Genomic DNA, 27,756 nt, shown 5'->3' on the forward strand with positions numbered 1-27,756 from the left:
ACCTTTACAACCCCTTTAAAGAAAACCTTTAGAAGAAAAAAAAAGACGATCTATATTACTTACTCCTCGCTTCTTGATGGCCTTGTTTAACAATTTAACGACATCCATCCCTTCCACCCCACTAGCCTTGAATCTTTTAGTCCAGGTCAGCAAAATGCCCTGTAAAGAAATAAAACGTATAAAGTCAGCATGAGATCATAGAGCTTCATTTAATAAAGTTGAAAATAGAAAATTGATGGAAAATACGATTCCTACACTCATATTTGACCACAATTTAAAAAATGTGCCTTGATTAAGTTGACAGTTTATAAAGACTTTTAATTTTTTTAGTGAACATGATGCTTAAAGTTGGAGCCATAGCTTTAAAATATTGTATACAGGAAGGTTTTTTTTACAGCACAAAATGACATACTTTGCCTGGCATCAGTCAGTGACTTACCAAACAAATTGCCAACTTGTGATTGCCTAAAGCCTCATACACACTAGTAGTTTTTTTGAGTTAAACGCAAAAAAACTGACAGCTCAGGAGAAGCCGTTGTACTAACAATCTGGTGTTAGTTCAGCGATCTCCCCTGCTGTGCTATTGTGTTCCGACAGGGGGACGTCCCCCCTGCCAGAACACTCCAGTAGGGGTCAGAAGCCAATCGGCAGACCTTTTTTGGTCATGTCCCTTCGACAGAAGCCGGCCGAATGTGTGTGCATGTGCATTTGGCCGGTGCGTATTAGGCTTAACACATCTAACAAAGTAAAGACAGATCAGCCCATTTTTTTTAAATCATACCATAAGGTAAATGGGTTTTTAGATGTACAGCCTTTCAATCAGGCTTTAGATTCTATGAATAATATTGACAAACAAGGCGCATCTTACCTCATCTAATTTAGATTGTGCGCATGGGAAGGAAAAGGTGAATCCGACAGGCAGCTTCTTGTCTTTGATCTGCTTCTTCTCCATGAAATCCCCCAGGCATTCAGCAACATGGTCAAAGAGCTTTTAAAAGACAACAATGTTCTTCTATGAGTCACACAAATCATAGCGCTACATAAAAGACAGTTTACATAGTTTGAAGCCTTCTGCACCTTCCAGTGCTGGTAAGAATGAGCGCCCTGTGTCACTATGGGCCTTGTGTATAAAAATTGGAGGAAAGGAATAAGGAAGACATGCAATTCCCTAAAGATAGGAAACACTTTTCAAGTATTTCTAATTCTTGGAAATGTGCCACTGCCAGTGCCCGAAAAACGATGGTAAAGCGCCACTAAAACTGGCGGCGCTTTACTGGCGTTTTTTTCCCGAGCGCTAGCGGGTCGCTTTTAACCCCTGCTAGTGACCGAATAAAGGGTTAAAAGCGCCCACAAATCGCTGCTGCCAAGGCGCTTTGCAGGCGCTTCCCATTGATTTCAATGGCAAGGGGCGCTTTAGGAGTGGTGTATTCACCGCTCCTAAAGCGCTGCAAAGAAGCTGCTTGCAGGAGTTTTTTTGACACCCTGCCAGCGCAGCGCCTCAGTGTGAAAGCACTCAGGCTTTCACATTGAGATTGCACATGAGGCTTCTTTCAGGTGCTTTACATGTGCTTTTTTTTAGCGCTAAAGCGCCTGAAAAACGCCCCAGTGTGAAAGGGGTCTAAAGGTTAAAGTAAAACTAACTAAATGGAACAGCCAATGCTTCCCTTTTCACAACCTCTGTAATATACAGCAGTATTTCTTACCAGGGTGCATCTGGGTTCACTCGGGGGACCATGAGCATAGGACCCGGTTTGCCCTGGATCAATATCACAAGTTGGCTCAGTGCAAGCCGGCTGCAACCCCAGCACTGTAACAATCAATAATACTCTAAGGTTAAAATTCACAGTGGCTTTTAATGCTATGGTGACCATCTCGCCTGCATCATGGCAAAGCATGACTCTGATTCAGGGCAGACGATGTGGCTGCCTCTAGCCATCAGGAGAATACGGAAGTCTTTCAGACCTCCTCTACCTTCCGCTCTCTGCCGCACTGCTAAAGCCAAAATGTAGGGCTCTGATGTGAAGAGAAGACTATTAGCTAGATTCAGAAAGAGTTAGGCCGGCTTATCTACAGATAAACCCACCTAACTCTGAATCTGCGCCGACCTATGTTTAAGTGTATTCTCAAACAGAGATACGCTTAAACATATCCAAGATACGATGGCTTGCGCCGTCCTATCTTAGGTTGCAATATTGAGGCTGGCCGCTAGGTGGCGCTTCCATTGCGGTCGGCGTAGAATATGCAAATCAGTAGATACGCCTATTCACAAACGTACGCCCGGCCGCCGCAGTACATTTACGCCGTTTATGTAAGAGATAGGCCGCCTAAAGTTAAAGATGCCCCCAAGGTGGCGTAGCCAATGTTAAAGTATGGCCGCCGTTCCCGCTTTGAAATTCGAAATTTTTACGTTGTTTGCGTAAGTCGTCCGCGAATAGGGATTTACGTCCACGTCGAAATCAATAGGCCCGTGCGGCGTACTTAGCCGCAATGCACACTGGGAAATGTAGGCACCCGGCGCATGCGCACTTAAAAAAAACGTCAAAAACGTAAGGTCAAGCACCATTAACATAAAACACGCCCCCTTACACACATTTGAATTAGGCGCCCTTACGCCCGCCCGCTTTAGGCTACGCCGCCGTAACTTAGCAGGCAAGTACTTTGAGAATCAAGTACTTGCCTCGCTAACTTACGGCGGCGTAGCCTAAACACACTAAGCTACGCCGCCGCAAAGTTGGGCCAATCTCTCTGAATCTACCTATATGTGATTGGGAGACTCAGTGATGGGGGCACGCTAAGGTCCTGAGAGTACTAATGTATAGAGCGCCTCTAATATATAGGGGTGACTCATGTAATAGAGGAACCTCAGACAGAAAGGGAGGCCTCTAATTGAAAGGGGGACCTCTGATGAGATGGGGGAATAGGGTTCTGATGTAATGGGGGAATCTCTGGTGAGGCGGTTGTGTACAGTGTCCTAGGCTCATGTTTCCCATTGATAACATTTAAAATGTTTACATTTTAGGTGCCTCAAGATTTTACATACTTTGAATACCTGCATAAAGGGTGGAAGGACTTAAAAAAGTTTGAGAAATGCTATATACAGTGCTGTATCTGCCATACAAAGCTTAGGCCAATGTCTTTCATCCAGTGGTACACTGGACCCCAAAAGGACACTTGTGACAAACCCAGATGGTAATTCAGTTAAAGATTTAGCACACCACAAAAAATATAAAAAAAACAGTTTCAAAATAAATCTAAGAGACTGCTTTGGAAAACATTTGTATAACATTAGGTGTACATGCGTTGTATGTATGTTAAAGGTTACTTATTATGACTCAATCTGCACATATAGGGTATTGGTGTAGACTGGATATTACCACAGGGAGCCCTATGAGGTCAGGATGTGAAGAGGAATCTCCACTTGTAGGGGCACCAATACAGTCTAAATAAGACCAAGGTTCTAATTTCTTCCTTAAAATATAACTAAAGACAAAACTTGTGTTTTCTTTTAGTTTTGGATAGAGTGGAGAGGGATTAGAACACCTGTCAGTTTGTATTGCCGTCTGTGCTCTGTTAGGGAAATTCATCTCTCTATTTTTTCTGTTTACCATTATCATTGAAAGTAAAAGAAAATCCCAAATTTTAGTTTGTCCCCAGCAAAAGTAATAGAAGGAAAATCTTTCAATATGGACACTAGTTCCGATGCCCTAGGGGTCCTCAAGGAATTCCCTTAATTTGCAGGGATTTCTTCTCATTTCCTGTTATGCCGCGTACACACGATCGGTTTGTCTGATGAAAACGGTCTGATGGACCATTTTCATCAGACTAAGCGATTACTGTGTGGGCCCCATCGGTTATTTATCCATTGGTTAACCACTTAAGGACCGCCTCCTGCACATAAACGTCGGCAGAATTGCACGGCTGGGCACAAGCACGTACGGGTACGTCCACTTTAAGTGCCCAGCCGTGGGTCGTGGGCGCGCGCCTGCGACCCGGTCCGAAGCTCCGTGACCGCGGGACCCGCGGACCCAATTGCCGCTGGAGTCCCGCGATCGGTCCCCGGAGCTAAAGAACGGGGAGAGCTGTGTGTAAACACAGCTTCCCCGTTCTTCACTGTGGCACTGTCATCGATCGTGTGTTCCCTTATATAGGGAACCACAATCAATGACGTCACACCTACAGCCCCGCCCCCCTACAGTTAGAAACACAGATGAGGTCATACAAAACCCCTTCAGCGCCCCCTAGTGGTTAACTCCCAAACTGCAATTGGCATTTTCACAGTAAACAATGCATTTTAAATGCATTTTTTGCTGTGAAAATGACAATGGTCCCAAAAATGTGTCAAAATTGTCCGAAGTGTCCACCATAATGTCACAGTCACGAAAAAAAAACGCTGATAGTCGCCATTAGTAGTAAAAAAAAAAAAAAAAATTATAAAAATGCAATAAAACTATCCCCTATTTTGTAAACGCTATAAATTTTGCGCAAACCAACCGATAAACGCTTATTGCGATTTTTTTTACCAAAAATAGGTAGAAGAATACATATCGGCCTAAACTGAGGAAAATTTTTGGGGAATATTTATTATAGCAAAAAGTAAAAAATATTGTTTTTTTTTCAAAATTGTCGCTCTATTTTTATTTATAGCGCAAAAAATAAAAACCGCAGAGGTGATCAAATACCACCAAAAGAAAGCTCTATTTGTGGGGAAAAAGGACGACAATTTTGTTTGGGAGCCATTTCATATGAACGCGCAATTGTCAGTTAAAGCAACGCAGTGCCGAATAGCAAAAACTGTCCGGGTCCTTTAGCTGCCTAAAGGTCTGGGTCTTAAGTGGTTAAAAAGCTAGGAACTTGTTTTAAAATTATCTGATGGTTAACTAACCGATAGAAAAAAACAATCGTCTGTGGGCACGTCCATCGGTTAAAAATCCACGCATGCTCAGAATCAAGTCGACACATGCTTGGAAGCATTGAACTTAATTTTTCTCAGCACGTCGATGTGTTTTACGTCACCGCGTTCTGACACAATGGTTTTTTTAACTGATGGTGTGTAGGCAAGACAGGATATCCCATGAAAAAATCCATCAGACCGTTTTCATCGGAAGAACCGATCGTGTGTACAGGGGCATTAGGCTCTGGGACAGTAAATTAAGTGAAATTTCCGCAATGGGAGACAGATGGCGAAAAAGAAAATCTGACACCCTCCCTTGCTCTAACCAAAATGAGGAAAAAAAAAGTTTTGCCTATTGTTCTACTTTAAACTAAATAAAAATGAAGGATTGAGTCAGTGGATTAGACAGTAATAAAGCCAAAGACAGCCAGGCAACTAGAATTCTTCGAAGGAAACCAACAATGGCAGCTACATATTTCATATGACAAAGGATATGAGGACAAAATCTGTATTCACGTCTATTTCTTTTTTTGTTTAAACAGGTATGGATTAATGTTAGTTTCAACCAAGTGCTTCGATACACATTTTCTAGTTAAATTTAAAAGAAAACAAATAGTTATAGATTTTTTGGGATTAGTGCTAATGCTGTTAACAGTTTTAGAATATTACAAGTAATGAAGGAAAATAACAAACACCCGGGGTAGACCATTCTATTTAAACAAAGCCACATGCATTTCCCAGCTGAGCAGATGCTGAATTCAATGGGATGCGGAAGGATTTACAAGGGTAAAGGGAGAACACAAAGGTTAATTGTATTCACCAGCTTATTACTGGGTTTTTGTTTCTATACCAATCCTATATAACCTTCCTAGAAGTGATTAATAGCCAGCTGACTAGCTGCAATTTGCTATTCTTTCAGATGGGGTATATATGAGAAACACTGAAGGCCACCCATTTGCATCTGTTAGCTCAGACCACACAACCATTGGGATAGACCAGTGGTCTCCAAACTGCGACCCGAGGGCCGGATGTGGCCCTTTGCTTGCTTTTATCGGGCCCTTGGGGCAATATTTCATTCGCTGACACCAATGAAGGGCACAATGCCTCCCAACAGTGCCGATCCTGACCTCCCTGGGGCCCTAAGAAAAATTACATGTCACATTAAAGTTGAGAAGCGAGGGGGCTGCCGAAAATTACATGTCACATTAAGGTTGAGAAGTGGGGGGGGGGGGGCACTGCCGACAGTGACATGTCACATTAAATATTAAAGTTGAGAAGCGGGGGGAGGGGGTGTTCTGCTATCAAGACTGACATCTTACATTAAAGTGAAAACCCGGGGGTGTTGACTTCTTACCTCTTCTCCCATGCAGCCAGCGAGTTGAGAAGCGGGGTGAGGGGCCGAAAATGACTTCTCACCAGGCGGGGCCTCTAGTAATTTGGGGGGCCCCCTACAGCTTTGCGGGGCCCCAAGCGGCTTGCATAGTGAGCCTATAGGGTGGATCGGCCCTGCCTCCCAATGACACCACTAATAGGGCCCAATAATACCAATGAAGGGCCCAATTCCTCCTAATGACACCACTAGTAGGGCCCAATGATGGGGCACAATTCCTCCCAATGACGCCAATGATGGGGCACAATTCATCTTAGTGATGGAGCACAATTCCTCCTAATGATGCCAATGATGGGGCACAATTCATCCCAGTGATGGAGCACAATTCCTCCTAATGATGCCAATGATGGGACATTCCTGATGATCATAGTCCGCCCCCCCCCCCCCCCCCCCCCCCCCAGGAGTCTGAAGAACAATAAACTGGCCCTTTGTTTAGAAAGTTTGGAGACCCCTGGGATAGACTATTACTACTTGGTGCTACCAGGGCATTCTAGAAGCTAGCTGAAGCTACTGGTAGACCTGCTATGCATGAAATCAGTGGTTTACCAACAAAATGATTACTATAGGTTTGCTTGCTACCTATGTATAAAACTGATGTCCCAGTAGTGACCTCCAGGAGGGTCTGCAGATCTGGCCTTACATCACTGCAAATACTCATGAACGGTAAACAATGTTAGTGGCAAGCTTGGACTCCATTCAGTGTCGGGTCCAAATACTAGAAACACTTACCCTGGTGCCTGTGCCATGGATAATGTCCTCTGGTGTATCATAGATCTCACTCTCCATCTGCACGGTTTGCTTCTTTTCATGTGAAACCTTTACTCGCAGGATTCGAAAATGCGACCCGCCGAGATCCAGAGCGATGAAATCTCCCTTTTCTATTAAACAAGACAAGAATTATGAATATCTGTTGAAAGCCACAAATGCTTCCATATCCTATATAGTTAAAATTAGAGTCATTTCACTTCACTAATAACACAAAGTAAACACCGCAACAGATGTCCATTCATCCTACCAGAGTGATCTCAGAGATAAGGTTTAGCTAAACACTTTATAATTCCAAAAGCAAATATTAAATTGTCACTCTGCGAGTAATGAGGTGACAATATCATTACATGCTGAACAGTAAGCTAAACACTTGTGAATTTGTTAGATCAAGCCCCGGTTCACACTATACCTTGCATGTGAATCGCACAGGAACCTCACCGCATTTCTGTGCAATTTGCATGCGATTCAGTGTGGTGCGATTTGAGCACATTCATTTTGAATGGGTTCAAATCATACCACATTTGACCAAAAAAGTGCAGTCACCTTTTGTGGAGCTGCACTGTGACAGCATCACATGGTCTTTTCGTATCATGCGATCTCGTTCTGGCATACGCACTGCGTTTGCAAACCTTTTGGGGGTGTCGTTAACTTTGTATTGACACCCGCAGCAGATTGCAAACACAGTGGCCCGGATTCAGAAAGAATTGCGCTCTATTTGCGGAGGCGCAGGGCAACGATTTTGCCCTAAGCCCCCGCAAATATTTTGCGCTGCACTCAAACAGTAGCTCCGTAAATTGCGAGGGCGCGCCGGCAAAATTGCCCGGCGTAAGTGCGCGCAATGTAAATGATCCCGCTGGGGGCGGGAATCATTTAAATTAGGCGCGCTCCCGCGCCGAGCGTAGAGCGCATGCTCCGTCGGGAAACTTTCCCGACGTGCATTGCGGCAAATGACGTCGCAAGGACGTCATTTGCTTCAAAGTGAACGTGAATGGCGTCCAGCGCCATTCACGATTCACTTACGCAAACGACGTAAAATTCTAACGTCGCGACGCGGGAATGCCGGGTATAGTTTAGCATTGGCTGCCCCTGCTATTAGAAGGGGCAGCCTTACGCTAAACACGCCGTACGGAAACGACGTAACTTGCGTACGCAGGGGGCGCGCAACATTGTGAATCGGCGTAAGTATGCAATTTGCATACTATACGCTGACCACAATGGGAGCGCCCCCTAGCGGTCATCGCAAGAATGCAGCCTAAAATCTGCGTGGCATAAGAGCCTTATGCCACGCAGATTTTAGGCTGCAGTCAGCGTAACGAGTTCTCTGAATCAGGAGAACTCGTTACGCCTGCGCAAGTCAGCAATTGCGCTGTGTAACTATGGTTACGCAGGCGCAATTGCTTACTGAATCTGGGCCAGTGCGATTGCAATGCGGTGAGAGAAACGCACAGGGATTGCTGTGATGTTGCCCCCTGATGTGGCGCGCAACCTCAAACCAGGGAAGCACATGCCCATGATCTGGGATGGCGGGTTGGCAACTCTAGATACTGTAGGTTGCCAGTTAACCATCCAAGAGCATCAGGGTGCATGAAGCTGGCGCCAGTAGTGGATAAAGCAAGCAGCCTTGGAGGGAGCAGGAGCCCCATAAGCCAATGCTTTCTGTAGCGCCATGTCCTGTCTCAGGCGGAGTGATGCCAAAAGAACTTCGCCTGGGATCTTTCTAGCAGCCAAGAGAGGGATGCCAGCAAAAGCTGAAAAGAGGAAAAGGGTCAGTGTATTCAACATCCCATACACTGTACTTTTGCAATGGGCATATTAGCGCGTATAAAAAAGGGTTATAAGGCAGCTTTCACACTGATCGGCAGGTGCAGTTCGCTTTTCTGTAGGTTAGCTGCACTGAGCCATAGACTTCTATTATATCTTGCGGTTTTAAATGTAGGAGTTTTGGTGCGCTTTCAGAAATTGCACTTCGCCCACAAGATGCAATAGAAGTCTATGGCTCAGTGAAGCTGACTAGCAGGACAGTCGCAGGTGTACCGCACTTCGCGGTGTGAGTAAACTGCAGCTCATCAGTCAGTCTGAAAGCAGCCTTATAGGGGGCTCAGGACAGTAAGGACTCGTTTACATTTGTGGTTTGCGGGTGCAGTAAAACCCCATAGTTCATTGTGGCCTGCAACCGGTTACCAAATCACTTAAAGTGGATGGAAACCAGATTCATGAAATTTGAGCCGGGCACATATATCTGCAGTATTTTGTTATCTCTCTTCAATGAGCTAAGTCCCATAGCTCTCCCCTGAACGGTCCCCTCTGTTATCAGCCTGATAACTCCTGACAAATTCTCAGACTTTTTAGAGAAAAGCAACATGAATCTTCTGTCCGGGGAGGTTGTTCAAATAGATTAGCAGGGAGCTGGTCCTATTACAAAACACCTCTGATAGTCTCTGCCTATGATGAGAGGGGGTGTGTGCCTTTCCTCCAATCAGCAATGTTAGCTATCTTGGCTGTATGCCCAAACATCACACTCTGTGTTAACCAGGAAGAGAAAATCTCCTAAGGCCCCGTACACACGTCCGAGGAACTCGACGGGCAAAACACATCGTTTTGCTCGTCGAGTTCCTTGTGAAGCCGCCGAGGATCTCGGCGGGACGAAATTTCCCATTGAACAACGAGGAAATAGAGAACATGTTCTGTATTTGGCCCGACGAGATCCTCGTCGGTTTCCTCGGCCGAAATTGTACACACGGCCGGGTTTCTCGGCAGAATACGGCTCCGATCGAGTTTCTGGCTGAATTCTGCCGAGAAACCCGGCCGTGTGTACGGGGCCTCACACGATCTGAACTTTCTAAACAGTATATAAATGTGAAGACAGCAGATATGGAGATTGGTTTCATCTTTGTGTATCATCTGACGCTGTTCACTTCACTGGGTGTATGGAGGGTTTACATCCACTTTAAGTGGCCCTCGCTCTTCAAAAGTTTGAGCTCCTCTGGTCTAGAACAACAGACAAAACTGACCTAAGCCTGTAGACTAGACAGACTAATGGGGTAATATCACAGTTTACTTTGCTCTTTTCTCCTATCAAGAAGTATGTTTTTATCACATGTACAGCTAAATGTACAGCTAAATATCTTTGTAGCACTATGTGCCTCTACAGTAAGGTGACCAGATTTTTTAAATGAAATCCGGGGACATATTTTTTCTTTACTAGTAATGGCAACAATCAGCGACTCTCTGCCCGTCGCCGCCCACCTCACAGCCTCTCAAGTCTTACTCTTCAGGCCCCGGCTACTACTGGATGGGGAGCGGAGGAAGATCACTCTGCCAGGGAAGGCAAGGAGATAGGCAGGTGGCTGGCCAGGATTTGAGCCAAGGCAGAAGAACATGCGAGCTGAGCTGAATTGGCATGCGCCCGCCGAGACTGAAGAAATATTGCCTCCGCTCCGACCAGCACATGATCATCAGAAAGGGGCACAGATAATGGGAAAATATAACCGCCCTATGCTAGTAGGCACGGCGGAGCCGGGGGGGGGGGGGGGGGGGGGGGGGTGTAATTCAATTTTTTTTATTTTAATTCTGAACTGATTGTCTTTGAAATTGCCCCTGCCCCCTATTGAATCCAAACTGTCCCCTGAAACTGGGGATGTCTGGTCACCCTACTCTACAGGAAATTACAGAGGACTCATAAAGAAAATGTCATTTTTTTTACTTTTATTACTTAATCCATTAATTGGTTCTAACATCTGCCTGAAGCTCAAAACTGAAGCAATGTGGGACGTATTTGGACCCATATGTATTGTACACAGGTGGCAAAAATCTATCCAAAATGATATATTGAAAACGTATGTGTTGCTGAGGATTACCGCCCACTTTGTGCTGCCTTATTACTTAAATTCGTTTGTGAGAGGATGGTGAATAAAACTCCTTTAGTGCCATTTGTACAAATATTACATATAACTCTTATCTACACTTTGCAGATCCATCCTTGAGGTTTCTGCAATGAAGCTCTAACATTCTGTAACATACAGTAAGTTACTAAGTATTTCACATTGCATTTCTGTTTTACCCCGATTAGAAAATTATTTAAAATACATTTTTAAAACTCTTGCAAGTACAAAAGATAGAGCATTACTAGTGTATGTATGTACAATAGTAATGTACATACTGTCACTCACAGCGCTGGAGCCCCCAAACCCGGAAATAACGACGGGAGAACATGTCAGCCCCCTCAGCGGTGACCAGGCGCCACGGCGGGGGCTTCGTTCCAAGGTATCCAAGCGATGCATACTAGCACATTATGCCATTGTCTTGCAGGTTGTTTTTTTTTTCAGTGGCTACTCACAGCTCTGGAGCCCACGAACTCGGAAGTAACGCCGGGGGAACTTGTCAGCCACCTCAGCGGTGACCAGGTGCCGCTGCGGGGGCTTTGTTCCAAGGTATGTCAATGTGCTAGTATGCGATGCATACTGGCACATTATGCCATTGTCTTGCAGATTTATTTTGTTTGTTTTTTTCCCCAGCATTTTTTTACCGCTTTAAGAGTTCCCTTCACTGGAACAAAAGGGCCAAGCCCAACCCCTGAAAAACAACCCCATACCATATAATCCCCCCCTCCCCCACCAAATGATTTGGACCAGTGCATAAAGCAAGGTCCATAAAGACATGGATGAGCGAGTTTGAGGTGGAAGAACTTGACTGGCCTGCACAGAGTCCTGATCTCAACCCGATAGAACACCTTTAGGATGAATTAGAGCCGAGACTGCGAGTCAGGCCTTCTTGGCAAATATCAGTGCCTGACCTCACAAATGCTCTTCTGGAAGAATGGTCAAACATTCCCACATAGACACACTCCTAAACCTTGTGGACAGCCTTCCCAGAAGAGTTGAAGCTGTCATAGCTGCAAAGGGTGGGCCAACTCAATATTGAACCGTACAGACTAAAACTGTGGTGCCATTAAAGTTTATGTGCCTGTAAAGGCAGGCGTCACAATACTTTTGACAATACAGTGTATATTTGTATGGCCAGCTTTAGACAGAAATCTTAAAGCGTCGTTCCACCCGCAAATTTTTTTTTTTTTAAGTCAGCAGCTACAAACACTATAGCTGCTGACTTTTAATAAGGACACTTACCTGTCCTAGGTGCCTGCGATGTCTGCCCCCCCAAGGCCGATCCCTCGATCGCAGCAGGTCCCGGCACCGCCATCCTCACTAATGGAAACAGGCAGTGGAGCCTTGCGGCTTCACTGCCCGTTTCCTACTGCGCATGCGCGAGTCTCGCGGCGCTTTGTGAATGGGCGGCGGCTCTCTGGGATATGCACAGTTCCCAGAAGGCAGCGCGCCCCATTGACCAGAAGACAAAACGCGAGGATGAAGACCTACCACGGGCTAGGAAGAGGCAGATTTGAAATATCCGCATAGCAACCGGAATTTCTGGTAAGTAAAACTTTTTTTTTTTTTTTTTTTTAGCATTTTGGTGCAATTTTTTTATTTTTTTTGTGTGGACCTCCGCTTTAATTTGAACATTTTAATCACCTCTGACAGTGCTACAATGTGTCCCAATGTGTCACTGTCACTTTTCTGGACAGATTGGTATGCATGTTAATATGTTGAAAAAAATAAACAAAGGCATGTTAAATAAAAAATAAATACTGTCATTATATATATTATTCATTTAAATATTTTTTGTGTTTGTGGTCTTTTATATAACCCTGCTATACTGTTAATCCAACATGTAACTATATACAAAAGCTTAATATGCCAGGTACCTACAAAATAAGTTGTTTCACTGAGTTCAAGGAATGAACAGGTGCTGGTAATGCTATCAGAAACAGACTGAATCAATCTTACACACTCCGTCCTTCTCATTTTTTTAGCGCCCTGTATTTATAACCAGTGTATATCTCAGCTGTCATTCGTCTCTGGCTAAATATAGGAACAGAAGTAACCAGAGACGCAGGCTGCACAAATGCTGTCTTTGAAATGTCACAGGGCGGCTGTTATCAAACTGCTCTAATGAGCTCGCCACTCTAAAGGTACCCATAAACAAAAGGCGGCGATTTCATGACTAGACCGTCACAAGATTGTCCTTTAAAATATCTGTGGCCTAATTATGTACGACATGGAAGGTGTGCATCTTTATGCCCAGTGCCAGCCTTTTCCCTGTAGATCTTCCCCCCCAAGATTGGTCAGCCCACACGTTTCTGCACATGTCACTGTGGTCCTCAGACATAAAATCATTCCCTAACTCAACCCTAATGCCCCATACACACGATTGGATTTTCCCTCGGAAAAACCTTGGTTAGTTTTTCTGATGGAACTCCACTCAAGCTTGGCTTGCATACACACAGTCACACAAAAGTTCTCTGAACTTTCGTCCGTCAAGAACACTGAGACGAACAACACTACGACGAGCCGAGAAAATTAAGTTCAATGCTTCCGAGCATGTGCCAAATAGTTTTTTCGAAAATGCGTCAGTATTTTGCGCGTCGGAATTTCTGTTAGGAATTGTTTCCGTTAGGAGTTTTTCCGTCTGAAAATGAGAGAACCAGCTCTCAATCTTTTGTTGGTGGAAATACCGACAGCAAAAGTCGGATGGAGCATACACACGGTCGGAATTTCCGTTCAAAAGCTCACATCGGACTTTTCTTGGCAGAATTTCCCATCGTGTGTACGCGGCATTATTTTCCGGGCCCCCGGCTACTACTGGGTGGGGAGCAGAGAAAGCCAGAGAAGGCACGCAGATAAACAGGGGCTGGCTGGGACTTAAGAGCATGCATGCAAGCGGAGCTGAATGGGCATGCACCCGAAACTGAAGAAATATTTCCTCCGCTCCGACCAGCGCATGATCATCAGAAAGGGGCACAGATAATGGAAAAAATACACCACCTAAGCTAGTAGGAGCGGTGGAGCAGGGGTGTGTAATTCAGATTTTTTTCTTTTTTTTCTGCACTGACTGTCTTTGAAATTGCCCCTGTACCCGTGCAAATCCAATTTGAGGACAAAACCGGGGACAGAGGGACAGTGTCCTCAATCCGGCGACTGTCCCCGGAAACCGGGGATGTCTCCTCACCCTAAAATAAGGCCTTATTCACACAGGCTGATTGATCCATGTGTCTGTGCAAGTGCCCGACTTCAGTCTCAGGCCTCATACACACGACCGAGAAACTCGACGGGCTAAACACATCGAGTTCCTTGTTAGGCTTGTCGATGAACTCGACAAGCTTGCTTTGCGTACACACTGTCAAGCCAAAATTTCCTCGTTGTCAAACGCGGTGACATACAACACATACAACTGCTTTTTCTAATTTCATGTGTTTGCGTGTTAAATAAAAGTTTGGTAAGAGACTATATGCACTTTTCAGTCTGTTACAGCTTTAAAAATGTGTTATCTCCATTACAAATGCTACTTTTACTCCCGTCTCATACTTTAATCTGAGCATACAGACGTCCGAGTTTCTCGTTGAAAACCAGCCCGACCAGAAACTCGACGAGCCAATTTAGACTCCCGTTGAGGAAATAGAGAACTTGCTCTCTTTTTGACTCGTCGAGTTTCTCGACAGTTTCCTCGACGAAAATGTACACACGACCGGTTTCCTCTGCAAAAAATATCTCCCAGCAAGTTTCTTGCTGGTTTTTGCCGAGAAACTCGGTCGTGTGTACGAGGCCTCAGGTGTTCAATGCAGTGGTGGGCAGGCAGCCTGTTAAAATCAACGACAGGCGTCCGGGCCACACGGACCTGCACAGACCTCCCAGAGTGCACTTCAGTATGGATTCGATGCAGGTGCCACCCGGTACGGTAAAACATGGTGTCAACCACCAGGCCTTATTTGCAAGGTTGGATGATGAACATCTATCTCAATGAGCTTAAAGGTTTGCTTGGGTTAAAGAAGATCTAAAAAGACAAACTTCTGTTTTCATTATGGGAAAGGGTTATAATTTATGTTATTTTTTTTTCATTAGGGAGATCTTCCTTCACTTCCTGTCCCATAGCCACAACAGGAACTAGTGCAAAGTGAGAGAAATCCCTTCTTAGACGGTTTTCACCAGCACTAGTGGCCCTGTGCCAGTCTACTGCTACAGTCTCTGAAACAGAAGACCTTGAAAAACAGACCGAGTATCAATGATGGCTCCAATGCTACCTCCTTCATAGAAAAATGGTTACTTGATACCAGGTATGAGCTTGGGTTCAGTCTGAACCCAGAAGTTAGCTGTATTGCTGGGCCAATCCCAGCTTCGCAGCTGCATGTAGACAGAGGGATGGGGATGCTCTTGACATAATTGAACTTGTCACAGTGGTCAATAACGGGAACAAGAGCTGTCTTTCACAGCTTGGTCTCTGTGCTGGGAACGTGCAGGGAGTGCCCTCCCAGCACAGAACCATTGGCTGCCCAGTGACGCATATGTGCGGCATGTGGTCGTTAAAGTGGAGGTTCACCCAAAATATAAAATTTTAACATTAGATTGAGGCTAATTTTAGTAAGCAGAATTGGGTGTTTTTTTTAAAATGAATGTAGTACTTACCGTTTTAGAGATCGATGTTCTCCCGACGCTTCCGGGTATGGGCTGCGGGACTGGGCGTTCCTATTTGATTGACAGCCTTCTGACGGTCGCATACAGCGCGTCACGAGTTCCCGAAAGTAGCCGAACGTCGGTGTGCAGGCGCCGTATAGAGTCGCACCGACGTTCGGCAACTGGTGACGCGCTGTATGCGACCGTCGGAAAGCTGTCAATCAAATAGGAATGTCCAGTCCCGAAGATCATACCCGGAAGCGGCGGGAGAACATCGATCTCTAAAACGGTAAGTACTGCATTCATTTTAAAAAGAACACCCGATTCTGCTTACTAAAATTAGCCTAAATCTAATGTTAAAACATTTTTTACGGGTGAACTCCCGCTTTAAAGACCACCCTTTTGCCACCACACGTGTATTATGCTGGCAGCACAGATGTATGGGAAGTACTTGGATTTCCTCCGTGGGGGAAAAAATCTGGGGACACAACAGTATCAGAAATATAATTAAATATAAGGCCTCATCCATGCGTCTCCGAGTGAGTGGCCCTGAACCCAGACAGTCTGCGTTTGGGGCTGCTCACCCGCAACTGCATGACAGTCACATTGGGATTAGTCGCTGTGTCCGTGCGGCCACTACATCCCAATAGACATGAGTGGGCTGCCTCCATGCAGCACCTGGAGCCACATAGACAAGGTGCTCATTCAGGGGCTAGGGGTGTCAGGGTCCATCTGGATGAGACCTAAGAAGACCCAATAGGAAAGTCTATACTGATATTACTACACTGGGAGTTTGTGATGTAGATTTTTCTAGTAAATTTTTTTTTTTCAAAATGTAAAACAAGGGCAAGGCCGCGCAGGCCGACAAAAGTAAAGTAGTACACACAGTACACGCAATAGATAAGTTACACAACAATAAAACACAACACACTGAAGCCATCGCGAACCTCCTGTCGAGCACCGACCGTAGACCGCTAGCACCAAATGGCACGTGTGTCCCCGGAGTGTGCCCGAAGTTTTTTGCGCGGTGGCTCTCAAAAGGGCCTGTGTCAGTTTATGGCAAGATGTCCGGTCCACGCAACCGGCCCCTCCATTTTCTCTTTATATCAGAAAAAGAACCCCCAGACGGGGGCGTGGAGAATTCCAGGACTAGAAAGTCAGAGCTAGAAGTAGAGAGAGAAAGAAAGAGAGAAAGAAAAGGAAAAGGCGGTCAAGGAAAGAAAGGGGGGGGGGGGGGGCTGCAGGGTTAATCCCTCTATCCGCAGGCACCCCCTGGGGGGGGGTTAGTTCCCTTACATATGGCCCGACTCTTCGTTATGTGGTTATTTCTAGTCAATTTAAATGATTTTGACCTGTGTCTGACTAGGTGACCTCTGACAAACATTCTGCAGACTATTAACCTTCAGCTGAGACTAATGCACAGTTACCACAAAAAAGATGAGTCTAAATATGTGACGCCCTTTTTAGAAGTACATCTTTGCGTGACCTTTAGGATATTGTATTTGTCAAAGCACAGGCTTATCACTTTTCAGAGGCTGTGCCCTTTGCTGTCAGGGTAACAGCTTGTTCCCAACATTAAAGCATCCTGTTTCCCCTTCAAACATCAGTAACCCAGGAAACCTTTTAAGGATTTAAACACACCGTTCCCCTCACAGTGTAAAGGCATGTAACCCCCTCAGAGATACACAAGCCACTCAGAGAACTGAGCAGTGATATCTCATACCACACACGTGACTATAGACTTCACCATCTCAACTGCCGTCTAGTAAAGCCTGCCATGATGACAGACATAGATAGGCTTCCATTACTGACACCATCTTCTGAGAATGCCAATTGTCTGGCAATCCTGTCATGTTTTGGCTTCAATGCTTTTCTAAGCTAGTCAAACAATTTTGGCCCCCATTCAAGGGGTCTACTTTTTTCTCTATGTCTGACTAGGCCTGACTACACAGAATCCTATACTTTCTAAGACCCCTTTCACACTGAAGGCGTTTTTCAGACGCTTTAGCTCGAAAAATAGTGCCTGTAAAGCGCCTGAAAAAAGCCCCATCTGTAATCCCAGTGTGAAAGCCTGAGTGCTCTCACACTGGGGCGCTGCGCTGGCAGGGCGTCAAAAAAAAGTCCTGCAAGCAGCGTCTTTGCAGCGCTTTAGGAGCGGTGAATACCGCTTCTAACAGTCCCCTGCCTGTAACAGTCCCCTGCCTGTAAACAATGGGCAGCGCCGCCAATATGCTGCTTTGCGGATGCTTTTAACCCTTTATTCGACCGCTAACATTAGATTGAGGCTAATTTTAGTAAGCAGAATCGGGTGTTCTTTTTAAAATGAATGCAGTACTTACCGTTTTAGAGATCAATGTTCTCCCGCCGCTTCCGGGTATGATCTTCGGGACTGGGCATTCCTATTTGATTGACAGCCTTCCGACAGTCGCATACAGCGCGTCACCAGTTACCGAAAGAAGCCGAACGTCGGTGCGGCTCTATACGGCGCCTGTGCACCGACGTTCGGCTACTTTCGGGAACTCGTGACGCTCTGTATGCGACCGTCGGAAGGCTGTCAATCAAATAGGAGTGCCCAGTCCCGCAGCCCATACCTGGAAGCGGCGGGAGAACATCGATCTCTAAAAGCTCCCCGCTAGCACCCGAAAAGCGACACAAAAACAATGGTAATACGCCGCTAAAACTAGCAGCATTTTACCACTGACGCCCGGGCGCTGCCAGTGTGAAAGGGCTCTAAATGTCTTTGTTCAGACTTGAATGCTCAGTCACTCTATGCTCAAAAAAGTCCCTAGGTTTTTTATTTTGTGTATTTAGGCGTTTTTGGTCCCATAGAATTAAATGGGAGCACATGTGCGTAAATGCGCATTATGCATGTTTGTTCACCTGAAGAACTCCTCTCCTCCTCTAGAACTGCTCTACTCCTTTTACCCAGCCCAGGAAACAAACAGTAATTTGACTCTAAAATGCCTGAAAAATGCTTCGAAATCACCAGGAATACGCTCTGCTTAGGTATGAATGCAGGCTTAGATTTCAATCAATTTCTTCAACGCTAAGCAGTGTGTATGGAGGAATCTCCCCTGGTGGCTATTGTATTCACATGAAAACAAAAAAGAGTACCAATCGATCGTCTCAAGTGTCCAAATTCTTTATTGTTACAGTGACACTAAACTCTGGTTAAATACATTTTTTATTCAAGTACGTATTTTTAACCACTTGCCGACCGCCATACGTAGAAGTACACTGGCAAAGCGCCTCTCCTGCGCTGGATCACATACTAGATATGTGATCCAGCACTTCCGGGAAGGGGCCGCGAAAGAACGTGCGTTATTAGTCACAGACAGCAATACCTCTCCTCTCTTCTAATCTCTCTCCAAAACAAAAAAAATCTGCTTTATACTTGAACTTTTTAAATTGCCCAAAAGCTTTAAAAGAAAGCCAGGTACACATGGGCCGACATCTGTTGGACGAGCATGCTGGGAAAACAGCAGCTGACCACCTCCCGGTCAGCATTCTCCGCCAATGGCTGATTGGATGTTTCTGGTGGGGGTGTCCCCCTGTCAGAACACAACAGCTCAGCGGGGGAGATTTCTGTACTCACTTTGCCAAGTGAGTACAGCGGCTCCGACTAGCGCGTACGCTTTCCTGTTCAACCCTAAAAAAACGATAGTGTTTACCAGGCTTAAGAGTCATGCATCTTATTGCACAATCTCATTTAGATCCACCAAGTAGTGCAAGGGCCTGTCTAATCTGATACAAATCACTGCAGATATACGGTATATATATATATATATATATATATATATATATATATATATATATATATATATATATATATATATATATATATATATATATATATATATATATATATATATATATATATATATATATATATATATATATATATATATATATATATATATATATATATATATATATATATATATATATATATATATATATATATATATATATATATATATATATATATATATATATATATATATATATATATATATATATATATATATATATATATATATATATATATATATATATATATATATATATATATATATATATATATATATATATATATATATATATTTTTATTTTTTTTTTTTTTCTAGTAAAAGATAGGGCTGAGCCAGGCTCCACCTTTCTGCACTACAACCTGGACTCAAATATAAAGACCCTATATTAGAGGGATCATTGGATTGGACTGGATCCTGTAAGCATTGGATGTTTTTCCACCTTAATGCATAGGATGTATTAAGGTGAAAAAATGGGAAGCTTTACAACCCCTTTAAGCCTCATACACGCGATCGGATTTCCGTCGTACAAAGCCGTGGAATGTTGACCGAAGGGCCTTGGCCATAAACTTGTTCTGCATTCAGACTGCAAAAAACGTTCTCAGCCAACAAATACAAAACTATGTGTTTTTTCAGCTCTTTAGCGCCACTCTTTGGGCAACTTCTTCTAATGTTGTGCTATGGTTCCCATTGCTTCCGAGTATGCTTGTTGGCACTTTTCGACGGACTTGTGTACACACGATAGGATAATCCGACAACACACATTTGTTGTTGGACAATTTGAACGGATGCTATCCAACACTTGTTGTCGGAAAATCCGACAACATCCGGTAAATGCGTCGGAGGGCACAGGCAGTGGCGATCCTGATCTCCCTGGGGCCCTAAGCAAAATGACATTAAAGTTCAGAAGCGGGGGAAGGGCTGCCGAAAATGACATGTAACATTAAAGATTAAGCGGGGGGAGGCAGTATTCTGCTGTCGGAAATGACATCTTACATCATTAAAGTGAGGACTCCTTACCTCTTCTCCCATGCAGCCAGCGAGTTGAGAAGCGGGGTGAGGGGCCGAAAATTACTTCTCACAAGATGGGGCCTCTAGTAATTTGGGGGCCCTCCGCAGCTTTGCGGGGGCCCTAAGCGACTTGCATAGTGAGCCTATAGGGCGGATCGGCCCTGGGCACGGGAGAGCGGCGAGAGGGAGGGCCTCTCCCGCCGCCGACAAAAGTGATCTTGTGGCGAATCCACCGCAGTGACCACTATTATCGGAAACTGGACCGCTGGCTGAAGAGTAGGATACTTGGATTATGCTGCTGCCATAACAGAGATATCCCTCTTCAAACAGCCGACATATATCGGCAAGCGGCGGTCCGGAAGTGGTTAAAGAAAAGAAATGTATGTTATTACTGAAAAAAGAAATTGCACATTCGATTTAAATTTGGCGTGCTGCTGCTTTTCTAGTCTATGCATACACATTATAATAATAACAATAACCTATACTGATTGCACAGCAATGCCAAGAATCAGTAAATGCTGCTTCTACCTTGTGTGGGATCACACAGAGCAAACGGAGGTAAGTATATGTGGCTTTTCAGCTTTATGGCAAAAAAAAAGCGTAAATGAAGCGGCACAACAAACATAATAAACAGAGGAAAAAACATACAATGTACAATGAAACCCTATGGGTAATAAAATTGGGCACATAAACAATGGATAAGGTTGGAGCTTCCTGGTTCCTTTATACTTTAGCTTTATTGCACACTGCCATAAAAGACTCCAAAATTGTCATATATTAGGGAGAGGCTGGGAACAGCCATCAAGTTTTCTTGTCACCTTTATCATTATAGGAAGGGAAAAGATTTTTCTTCTACGAATAGTCTGATCCTGACAATGGCTAACTCAGAGGCCAAACAAAAAGATTAATCTCCCACAAATCTGCTTAGTCATAATCTGGAGAAAACCTGAACTGAAAGTGTGGCCGATCTGACCTCAATGCCTCTCCGCCTGCTCATGACAAGCCGTCAGGCCGCTCCCCGAAAATGAGCATACCCCCGCACCCCGAACATACCTGTCCCATCGGGAATGGATCTCACAAAGGTGGGAAGCATCTTGATAATTGCTGTTGGGTTTGTGTCCCTTGACAGACCATCTTCCATTTCCTTTTTGAAGCGACACATAATATCCAGTAAGGTTTCGTCTGAGAGCCGCATTGCGTACAAATACTTGTCGATCTGCAAAGCAAAAGTAAAAATTGATATGTGTGGTTGCTACCAAAACATTATTTTATAATAAGCAAATTCAGATTGTATATTGCACTGTATATATGAATAAAGATCAACACTCAGCACAAAAACTTTTGATTAAAAATATTCCTCAACAGACACAAAGAAAATAAATCTGCTTTGCATTCACCTAATATATTTACAAACCCAGATATCATCTTGCAAAAGTAGCAGTGACATCATCGTTGTGCTGTATAGCCTGTGCAGAGAACAGATCTGTGGGAGAAGCTCAGCAAGTCCCCCCCCCCCTCCCCCCTAGATTACTGCACAGATCTGGAAGAAATACAGAAAGCATCCCAAGATTCCAATAAGGCCCAAGGGCCTTTTTACATGGGCCAACCCCAGTTTTTCTCAGTAGATCCCTGCTGAGCTGAGCGGAGAGGCCAGATGAGAGATCTGTGTCCGTTTTTTAATGCGCTTTCTTATTCACTCCCACTGAAGCCTATTGGGCCGAAATCACACAATGGGGGTTATTTACGAAATGCAAATCCACTTTGCACTACAAGTGCACCTGAAATTGCACTGGAAGTGCAGTCGCTGTAAATCTGAGGGGTAGATCTGAAATGAGGGGAAGCTCTGCTGATTTTATTATGCAATCATGTGCAAGCTAAAATGATGTTTTTTATTTTCCTTGAATGTCCCCCTCAGATCTACAGCGACTGCACTTCCAAGTGCACTTGTAGCGGCAAAGTGGATTTTCCTTTAGTAAACAAGCCCAAATATGTCGCACCAATAGAAGAGCCCTCTGCATTTTCCAATTCGTACTGAAGTGTGTCACATTGGCCCTATAGACAATAATGGGATTTCTCGTGTGCGTGTTCCAAATGTGGAAAATTGCACAAGTGTGAATAGGGACAAAGAGAGGAATAAATCTCGAGTCCCAGATAGAAGGAAAAACAGATTTGTTCTAATCCTTCCCCACTATATCCAAAATAGCATGAAGGTTTTTGATTTGACAATCTAAAGCTTAATTTTTTTTAATTTTTTTTTAAGCTGACATTTTTGACTAATGAATACTATGCAACCACTTAAAGTTCACGGACGATATTTGAAGAATTAGCAGGAAAGTATTCCAAGTATTTTTAGGCAGGATGGGACTTGCCCTATGGGTTTATCATCACTGAACAGAGCAGAAGTAGTGAATGAATTCATTTACTCAAACTAACATTTGTTTTTTTATTTGCAGGGAGATGGTGTCAATTTTCACTGCCACTGACCACCAATGCGGGGGGGGGGGGGGGGGGGAGCGGGTTAAATTTCACTGCCAATCCTGGGGGTTATTATTTTGGCCACCGCGTTATCATTATTGCCACCAATGCCGAGGGTTATTAGTGCCACTGACACCAATGCTGGAAGTTATTATTACTGCCTCTGACACCAATGCTGGGGGTTATTATTATTGCCACTGACACCAGTACTGAGGGTTAAAATTACTGACACCAATCCTGGGGTTATTATTGCTGCCACTGATACCAATACTGGGGGTTATTATAATTTCCTCCTACACCAATGTTGGGGGTTATTTTTACTGCCAGTGCCAATGACACCAATGCTGGAAGTAATTATTAGTGACTCCAACACCAATGCTGGGGGTTATAATTACTACCACTGGCACCAATACTGGGGGATATTATTACTGCCTCTGACACCAATGCTTGGGGCTATTATTACTGTCACTGACATCAATTCTGGGGGTTATTATTACTGCCACTGACACCAATGCTGGGGGCTATTATTACTGTCACTGACATCAATGCTGGGGGTTAATATTACTGCCACTGACACCAATCCTGGGGTTATTGCTGCCACTGACACCAATACTGGGGGTTATTATTTCCTCCTACACCAATGCTGGGGGTTATTATTACTGCCACAGACACCAATGCTGGAAGTTATTATTACTGCCTCCGACACCAATGCTGGGGGTTATTAGTGAATCCAACACCAATGCTGGGGGCTATTATTACTGCCACTGACACCAATACTGGGGGATAATATTACTGCCCCCGACACCAAATGCTGAGGTTATTATTACTGCCATTGACACTACTGCTGTGGATTATTATTCTGGTCACTGACACCATTCCTGGGCATTATTATTACTGCCACTGACACCAACATGGAGGGGGGGGTAATTTTACTGCCACAGATACCAATTGTCGGGTTATTATTGCTGCCACTGGCACTTAATATTACTCACACCAATGCTGGAGTTATTGCTGCCACTGACACCAATACTGGGGGTTATTGCTGCCACTGACACCAATACTGGGGGTTATTGCTGCCACTGACACCAATACTGGGGGTTATTGCTGCCACTGACACCAATACTGGGGGTTATTGCTGCCTCCGACAACAATGCTGGGGGTTATTATAACTGCCACTGAGAGTTAATATTACGGTCACCGACACCAATGCTGTACTCCAACTAGATTGCTTTGTGATACAATACCAAAGGAGCAAACATTTTAGGCATTGTGGTATTTTACAGCCCACTCATTTTGAACGGGCTGCCTAACTTGACCCAATCTGCCTATTTGGACGAATAAAGAAATATACATCTAGTTTGTGTTAGGAAGCTGTGGCAAAATAAAGAAAAGGGAAAGCAGAAAGCAAGAAATGAAAAAAAGAAGAGAAAGAAAAGAGGACATCTGTGGTAGGAAGGAGGATCAAAAAGAGACCAGGGGATGGGGGAGGAAAAACGTACACTCTGGCCCGGATTCACAGAGAGCGGGCGCACATTATGCCGCCGTAGCGCAAATAATATACGCTACGCCGACGCAGCGCAGAAAGGCAAGCATGGAAGTCACAAAGCCAATGCTGCCAAAACTGCGCTGGGTTTCGAAGGCGCAAGTCGGCGTAGGTGGAAGAGGGCTTGAGCCATGCAAATGAGGTGTGACCCCATGCAAATGATGGCCTGAGCGCCAGACAAGTACGTTTAACGAACTGCGCATGCGTCGTGTCGTGGACGCATCCCCCTGCTCATGCTCACAACCACGTCGGGACAACTGCTTAAGATACGCCGGATCACTGCCTACGCCATGAACGTATCCTACGCCCAGCCAGACTCACGTCCAATGTAAACTATGTAAAATACGCCGGCTTGTATTCCTTGGTGCAGACCTTTGCATGTCTGCTGCTGGGTTACACATCCTTTATGGGGCTTAACTTTACGCTGGACGTACAACTTACGCGCACATCGCGTAGCCTGCGTCGTGCGCACTTACGTTCGTGAATCGCCGTATTTCACTCATTTCCATATTTGAATAGAAAATCTATGGGAGCGCCACATGCGTCCAGCCTATATATGCGCCCACGCTACGCCGGCATAGGCAAGTTACGTCGGCTGGATGAAGCCTATTTTTAGACGTAACTTAGTTTGTGGGTCCGGCGCACAGATACGACGGCGCATATTTGCACTTATGTGGTGTATCTTGAGATACGTCGGTGCAAGTGCTTTGTGAATCCGGGCCTCTGTGTATCAGAAGAAGATTTACGGTGTAAGCAGTTAGGGATTGTAATACAACTTGCTATTATACAGTATATAACAAAATGCTTATAATGACTTTGGCAGGATAGTCCTTTTATGTCATTTTTACTTAGTCAGTTAAACGGTCAGGTGAAAGAAATGACGTATGCAGTGTAATGCTGCTGTAATATGAACCAGTGCCGATATTTAAGCCTCTAGGAGTCATTTCCGCTTTCTACAGAAAAGAATGCAGCAGAACAGGCAAGAAATGTTTGTATATATAGTGGGGGAGGGGGGGATTCGGCACTGGAGAACTATAAAATCTATTAAAGAAAAAAGCGTACACTTCTCTCTATACAACCTACACAGTCATCACATGTCAGCAGTTTTTACAGATATTCAAGTGTGTACATTTCATACTTTTGTACATTATGAAACTTTATTATGGAAAAATGTCCTTAAAGGGTATGTAAAGAAATTATATATATATATATATATATATATATATATATATATATATATATTTTTTTTTAAATAACAAACATGTCATACTTACCTCCACTGTGCAGCTCGTTTTGCACAGAGTGGTTCCGAACCTGTTTTTTCTGGGGTCCCTCAGCGGCCGTCTCGGCTCCCCCTCGCAAGAACTCACTGTCATGCGAGCTGGCATGGTGATGAGTTCTTGCGGGCGCACTCGCGTGCTACAGCGGGCGGCCATAGCTGCTCACTGTATCACTCGGCTCCACCCCCTGGCGAGCCACGTCATTGAATGTGATTGACGGCAGCACCAGCCAATGGCCCGCCATACCGCAGCATAAGTGATGTGAATGAAGCTGGTGGTGGAGGAAGAAAGCGGCTGTGGGGCAGAGCCCCATAAGCCGATGCGTCCTCTACAGCGCCGGCTTTTGCCACAGACGGAGTTTTTGGCAAAGTTCAGCTAACCCGCAGGATAGACACAGGTGCACTACGCTGCACCCGCGGGGTGGGTAAATCGCAGCACATCAGTGTGAAAGCAGTCTTAGGCCGCGTACACACGGTCGGTCCATCCGATGAGAATGGTCCGACGGACCGTTTTCATCGGTTCACCGCTGAAGCAGACCGATGGTCTGATGTGCGTACACACCATCGTTTCCAAACCCGTGTCAGAACGCGGTGACGTAAAACACACGACGTGCTGAAAAAAACGAAGTTCAATGGTTCCAAGCATGCGTCGACTTGATTCTGAGCATGCGCAGGTTTTGAACCAATGCTTTTGCGTACTAACCATTTTTGAACCGAAGGACAACAGACCGATGGGCCGTACACGGTCGGTTTGGACCGATGAAACTGAACTTCAGTCCGTTTTTATCGGTTTGGACCGACCGTGTGTATGCGGCCTCAGGCTCTTTTTACACAATCAGCCCGACCAAATGGGACCCTTAATCCACCGATATAGAGCGACAAGATGTCCGTTTACGCCCACCTACCTCCAATCCGAAAAAAAGGAGGGAATTTGTCCCCTTTCACCTGGGCGGATCAGAGGGCCTATAGAGTAGCCGTGACCTGTCATCCGCACCCTCTGCTCATTGTGGCCCGCGACTGGTTACCAAGTTGCTTAAGTGGCCCTCACTCTTCAAAAGGTTGGGCACCCCTGCATTAAGGTGAAAAAACGTTTACCTTTACAACCCTTTTAAGGTCTCATTCACATGGCTGTAAAAATGTTATGTTATTACACGTATTTTCCAGATTTGTTTTCCTACATAATGATCAGTAAAATATTTGCGTCTAGATGTATTTAAATGCATAAAGATGAGTGCATGTGCATAATTAGTTTTTATCATATTTTATTTTTCCTCCTTGTTTAGACTTAATTTACACACATTGCTGCTGGTAAACGGACGTTTTTAGGAGCAGTCGGGCGTTTATTTTCAGCTGCCCCTGAACTCTCCTCTATGTTATCTGATCAGTACATGTACACAGGGTGGTTTATAGGCAGTTGAGTTTAGAAGCATTTTTTGGAACGCAAAAGCATTCAGGGCAGATGTTCAGAGGCATTTGAAATGCCAAATGCCTATAAGAGCTTGTAAACGCAGCAAATCGCGTTTAGCCACGTTTCGTTTACAGGCGTTTTTCATTTTTGGCTTTTTAAAAAAAAAATCCTTAGATGCAGATTTTTGGATTCTGTGTTAGACCCCTTTCACACTGGGGCGGTTTGCAGGCGCTATTAAGGCGAAAAAACCTTGCAGTGTCCGGTCCCCCCAGCCTCCCCCCCTTTACTTACCTGAGCCCCGAATTTCCATGGGCGTCGCTCTCCACGGCTTCTTGGTTCTTAATTGGATAGATTGATAGCAGCGCAGCCATTGGCTCCCGCTGCTGTCAATCAAATCCAATGATGCGGGCACCAGGGCCGAGTCATACACTCGGAGGCTATGGACGCCCCCACCCGAGCCACTGTTTACATACTGCAGCTGCTGGCTTTTAATAAATGGAGACTTACCTGTCCTGGTGTCCCTCGATGTTGGCACCACAGCTGATGTTTCCCATCAGCTGTCGGGTGCTGCCGTCGCTATTGCTGGTAAGGGAACCCGGCAGTGTAGCCTTTCAGGTTCACGCCGGGAACCCTTCTGCGCATGTGCGAGGCCCGCTCCTCTCCCCTTTTAGCCCGGTGGCC

General features: G+C 44.8%; 1 protein-coding gene across 1 annotated transcript in view; it reads right to left on the bottom strand.

The window, feature by feature from the left end:
* Positions 1–27,756, bottom strand: part of LOC120947148 (hexokinase-1) — an 86,280-nt gene that overhangs the window by 37,493 nt on the left and 21,031 nt on the right. The window contains exons 2-5 of the mRNA XM_040362186.1: positions 21,424–21,586; positions 7,011–7,159; positions 869–988; positions 64–159 (exon numbers count right to left, since the gene is read on the bottom strand). Coding sequence (XP_040218120.1) covers positions 64–159; positions 869–988; positions 7,011–7,159; positions 21,424–21,586 — 528 coding nt within the window. The remainder of the gene's footprint in view (positions 1–63; positions 160–868; positions 989–7,010; positions 7,160–21,423; positions 21,587–27,756) is intronic.

Source organism: Rana temporaria, chromosome 8 (assembly GCF_905171775.1).
Source record: "Rana temporaria chromosome 8, aRanTem1.1, whole genome shotgun sequence".
Taxonomy (NCBI): Eukaryota; Metazoa; Chordata; class Amphibia; order Anura; family Ranidae; genus Rana; species Rana temporaria.